The 5672-nt window shown below is 36.0% G+C and overlaps 1 protein-coding gene across 3 annotated transcripts in view; it reads left to right on the plus strand.

The window, feature by feature from the left end:
• The window catches only part of DYNC2LI1 (dynein cytoplasmic 2 light intermediate chain 1), a 39499-nt gene extending 36528 nt beyond the window's left edge, over positions 1 to 2971 (plus strand). For all 3 annotated transcript variants that reach the window (XM_019809016.2, XM_019809086.2, XM_011235876.3), the window contains one exon: positions 2678 to 2971. In XM_019809016.2, the coding sequence (XP_019664575.1) occupies positions 2678 to 2740 (63 nt within the window). In that variant the 3' untranslated portion in view covers positions 2741 to 2971. The remainder of the gene's footprint in view (positions 1 to 2677) is intronic.
• Positions 2972 to 5672: the final 2701 nt, after the last annotated feature.

The raw sequence follows: 5672 nt of genomic DNA on the forward strand, positions 1-5672 counted from the left end.
CGGCTCAGGGCGTGATCCGCATTATGGGATCGAGTCCCACATCAGGCTCCTCTGCTATGAGCCTGCTTCTTCCTCTCCCACTCCCCCTGCTTGTGTTCCCTCTCTCGCTGGCTGTCTCTATCTCTGTTGAATAAATAAATAAAATCTTTAAAAAAAAAAATTCCAGTGTAGTTAACATACAGTGTTATGTTAGTTTCAGGTGTACAACATGGCAGTTCGCCAACTCTATACATTACTCAGTGCTCATCATGATAAATGTACTCTTAATCCCCATCACCTCTTTTACCCATCCTCCCACTCACCTCCCCTCTGGTGACCATCAGTTCTCTAAAGCTGTTTTTTTTGTTTGTTTGTTTCTTTTCTCCTTTGCTCGTTTGTTTCTTAAATTCCACATAGGCATGAAATCATATGGTAATTATCTTTGATTTATTTCACTTAGCATAATACCCTCTAGATCCATCCATGTTGTTGCAAATGGCAAGATCTCATTCTTTTTGTGGCTGAGTACTATTTCATTGTGTATACCACCTCTTCTTTATCTCTTCATCTATAGATGGACACTTGGGTTGCTTCCATAATGTAAAAATCCCTCTAGTTTTAAAGCATTCCTGAGTTTAAGGGGACATACATATAGAAAGCACTTGCTGAACCCTTCTACCTCTTTTATTTTTATTGCCAATTAAGGAGAAAAAAAAAAAAGAACAAGGAAAAAGTTTGGGTAAGCAATATTTTTAAGGTCGTCTTGACCAGCCACACATACCTATTTTGAATCCGTTTTCAAAAATCAACTTGTCTAGAATCCCTAAGCCTATAACTGAAACACACAATGCACACTGATTTACATGGTTAGGGGAAAAGGTTCTTTAACTATCCATTATTGAAGATGCTGTTTCAAGCATTTTAAGACTGTGGTCCACTTATGGTTGAAAACTTCAGACGTTCTTAAGAGGCAAGGTGGAAACCTTTCTGAGTTTTGCATTCACTTTTAAAATGGCTCTCTAAAGCAGCCATGAAGAATTGCAGTGTAAAGAAAATCCTCTTACTGCTCTTCTTTCAGAGAATCATATTATTTTGACTCCAATGACAGAAGTATTGAGGGTCTAGTGGACATGGTGAGTTCTGTATCACACCACTCATTCTGTGTGACATGGCCTGTGTGACCAGCCCTGTTCTTCTCTCAGTTTGCTTTCTGCAGAAGGCAGATAGATATCTTTAAAAGAATCTCAAAGCAATGTCCTCACTCTTACCATCAGTAAAAATAATACACTGCTTCCAACTAAAAGCAAGATAACTGATTACCTGTTTATTCCATATTTAATTCATAAGTTAATAGTCTTTGAAACCATATGTGGTAGATGACTGGTGAACTGAATTAACTTCATTTTAAAAAAACAAACCTGGGGCGCCTGGGTGGCATAGCGGTTAAGCGTCTGCCTTCGGCTCAGGGCGTGATCCCGGCGTTCTGGGATCGAGCCCCACATCAGGCTCTTCTGCTATGAACCTGCTTCTTCCTCTCCCACTCCCCCTGCTTGTGTTCCCTCTTTCGATGGCTGTCTCTATCTCTGTCGAATAAATAAATAAAATCTTTAAAAAAATAAAAATAAAAAATAAAAAAACAAACCAAGCTACAAAGACCACTTTGGAGTTTTTATATAAAAACTCTTCCAAAGTCTGTCTTCAGTTTTAAAATTTTTAACATTTAAATCTAAATAAGTTGAGTACAGGTGTAAAAGAGACAATCCGCAATTTTTCTGAAAATGAGAATGAAATTTGCTTTTCATAGCAACTATGAACTTCAATTATGTTAGCCAAAGAACAGTGATTGCCTTATCTTGCAGAGTAACCACTTTCTGCTTATCTGAAATAATATACTTTGTACAGTTATTGAGACACTGAACAACAAGTAAGAAGCCAGGAGGCAATCCCCTTTGATAACCCCTTTGCACATGAATCATCTCATGCAGGGTTTCCACCCACACTAGAATTTATTTTATGAATTGTAAAAGTAACATATACTCATTTTGAAAAAAAACGCTCAAAAGATACAGAAGTATATAAAATAGAAAGTGGAGCTATTCCATCCTCTCTCCCGTCTATTTGCTTTTTTCACGTGGCACACATGACTGCTGGTATTTTTGCTGGCTGCCCACGAAGCCCCATGTGAGTGAGTGCTGATGTCTTTAATAACATCCTTACTGGGAGACAGCTGTTTCCAGTTGTGCCCCAGTGTACACAGTGCAGTGAATATCCTTCTATTTAGATTCTTATGCTCTTATTCTGTGAGACACATTTTGAAAGGCACAAAATCACTGGGTCATAAGAATATATACATTTTAAATATTGGTAATTTCACAGCTTCAACTCAGTTTTGGCAAGAGTTGAACAGGAAACAAAAATAAGATCACTTTTAAATAAATGCATTTGTCATACTTTAAGGGTTGAAAGAATTTATATGTAGTATATAAATTCATCTTTAATAACTGCATCTCTGTTACCTAGGCTACACAGAAACTTTGAAAACTCTACATTTCTAGAAAATAAATCCTAAGAATTTACAGAATTGTCAAGAAATTCTGAAGATGATAATACCATAAAGGATGTACTGTCATACCTAAAAAAAAATGCTAAAGCAATTTAATTTTTTAAAGTTTTTTTTCTTAACACTTTTTTGTTTTAGGAACTGGAACAGTACAAAAGAAGTTCTTCCAAGTCTTGGAAACAAATTGAGCTTGATTCTTGAACCTAATTCAACTATAATGTATTTATTTATTCTTTCCCAAATACAAGTAAGTTTATTTTATTAATTAGCTATAATGGTAAAAGTGAAGGAAGCTAAAATGTGTAATTTGTTAAAGAAAAAGTGCCATTTCTTGTATTAGTGCAAGTCTCTGGATACTTTTAAAAAGGGGAAAAGTTGTGTAATTACATGCAGTATTTTTTAAAATAAAAAGAATCTTCTACCTTTCTCTAATATGTTTAACTAGTGTATACTCAATTCAGCATTTACAAGTTTCTGCTTATATCATTTCAGGACTATGAAAGTAAGAGCCTTTATTAACAATTATGAGTGTGAGTTTAAGCATTTATATTAGATTCCTTCTCAAAGGAGTTCTCAGGTGGGTCACTTGCACAAGTACCACCATTTGACTCTAAATTACAGGCACAAGCAGGACATGATGAATCTATTTAAAATGCACATTCCTGAGTCCCCACACCCAGAGATCCTGAATCAGTGGGTCTGGAATGGGGTAATCTGCATTTTTAATCAGCACCTGTGATGATTCTGACATACTTCTTTTGAGTATAACTTTTTGAAAAACAGGTAAATTAAAGGATATATTCTATCAGTAAGCAGGCCAAAACTTCATGAATCAGTAATATTGAGAGATCATTTCCAAAAGGAAATAGCTTTGAAGAAGCCTTCTCGATCCTATGAATTTGTGTACCTGCTAGCCAAATTCAATCTGGAGTCAGCATAATTGTCGTCATTGACCAAGAAAGTCATTTACTCTGTGTTCTTCCATTTCCGTTACAAAATATGTTCACTCTAATAAACCATGCACCCACCTTCAAATAAGCACACTTACTAACCCCCAAGAACACCAAAATTGATGAATGGTATCTGAGTGGAAAGCAAACTACCTGATCACTGCAATGAAATAAGACTTCATAAATTACTTGCAGTCCATGTGGTTCCAGCACTCTTTACAACAGGATTTTCAGCATGTTTCCAAAGACCCTCAGTCTTAGGTGCAGACAAGCATCCTGCCCAAGTGCTGTGGAGAAAGAGCACCCTTTAAATTAATAGTGAACATTATAATCTCAGAAATATCCACTGACTTGGGAAGAAATAGCCTATTCCACAATAGTAATAGAAATTTCTATTACATAATTTGATTGTCTTACACATCACTGTCCATTTTTGACTTGAGACACAGACTATCACATGCTGAAAGTCATTGTGTTTTTCTAAGATGGTATCACTAACATTTAATAGCTTGAAGTCACGTGCTATGTCAATTTTCCAAATGTTTCTGAGCTAGAATGAAATTCATCTGCATATGAATAGTAGAAATGTTTCCACTTAGAGTGCACACCCATATCTTTAGTAAGTTGAAATCAGCGATTTCAAAAGAGGTTCCTGTGGGACTCTCTTTGAACTACTTTAATAGATTATCATCTGCAGAACTGTCTATAACTGATGTGACATATATAATCTGTAAGGCATTATGTAACTATTACACCATAATCATCAGTGTCAGAGACCTTTTATAAAAATTGACAATACTATTCTGGTAATTTGCCAATGTCTCCAGATCCCTAAATACAATTCTAAGAAATAGAATTTTACTGTGGATTCCTTAATGAAATGATCTTTTCTGCTATAATATGAGACATTTCAAATGCTATAATTTATCATTCTTTACAAGTTAGGTCACAGCAACTGAACAAGTTCATGTACTAAGATATTCTCCCTCAGAGTTGCCATGGTAACATTGAGACCTGTCTTTTCAGACTTGTACATGAATTACCTGAAGATCAATCAGAAAGATAATCAGTCATTTAGTATAGAACCCATTTTTAATCATCTATATACATCATTTCATCCCTAAAAATATGTAATACAAGTATCTATTTGTATTAATCAGCATTCTTTCTCTTTATGATTCAAGAACCTGAATTTCGTGTGTGGAACCTGGTGGTTCTTAGTGTAAATACTGTGTCAGTTGAACAGCTTTTCTGTATGGACTTTAAATAACCCCTGCTCTCTAGCCTTAAAGATGTCATTTCTCAGTACATACTATTTATCTAGTAACATTCACTTTTGATTTATAGTAAACTAAGTGAAAAGTGGAAAAATAGAAAATTAATCTTTAAAAACATTACCTGAGGTCTGTCTGGTATGCTGTGATCTCAGTTCAGCCCATTCCCGCAGGTTTTCATTTTATCTCCCAAAAAATCAAATCTGTATCAGGGGTCTTCATCGTCCAGCATCTGTCCAGCTTCCTTTCAGTGTGATTGGGTCACTCAGACCCTCATGTGGACGTGTACACATCAATGTGGGTTTTTCAGTGGTAATGAAAGCATTCACACCCACCCCCCAATTTTGCACGATGCTTTGTTTCACTCAAACCCACAACTCTTTCTTTTTTGTTACTTACAGTCAGTAGCCACTCAGACGTCGTCTTCTTACCAAATCTTTTATCAAATGTAAGCCTAATTTTGTTTGTAAGCATAATTTAAAAAATTTCTTTTTATTATTTTTAAGTAGTCTCTACACCCAGCGTGGGGCTTGAACTCTCAACCCTGAGATCAAGAGTCGCACGCTCCACCGACTGAGCCAGCCAGGCGCCCTGTAAGCGTAATTTTTTAACTGAACTTTTTATCTGTGTCTAGAACAAAGAAAACAGTCACACTAGTCTCCCATAACTTTATGAATTATTACTATTTACATTTTTGGACCAGCTCACTCACAATTTCCAAATAGCACACGTCCCTGCAAGTCAGAATATCATTCAGAGCCTGCATGGATCTGAGGGGCACAGACGGAGTTTTAATGGTTGAAAGACTTAAGATGTACTATCAAGAAACACATGGCTTTCTTATTTCAGACATTCAAAGTAGTCCTGCACATCTGGGGCTTAAGTTCATTTTTGCAGCAGCGTTCTTTA

The sequence above is a fragment of the Ailuropoda melanoleuca genome, chromosome 4 (genome assembly GCF_002007445.2).
Source record: "Ailuropoda melanoleuca isolate Jingjing chromosome 4, ASM200744v2, whole genome shotgun sequence".
Lineage (NCBI taxonomy): Eukaryota > Metazoa > Chordata > Mammalia > Carnivora > Ursidae > Ailuropoda > Ailuropoda melanoleuca.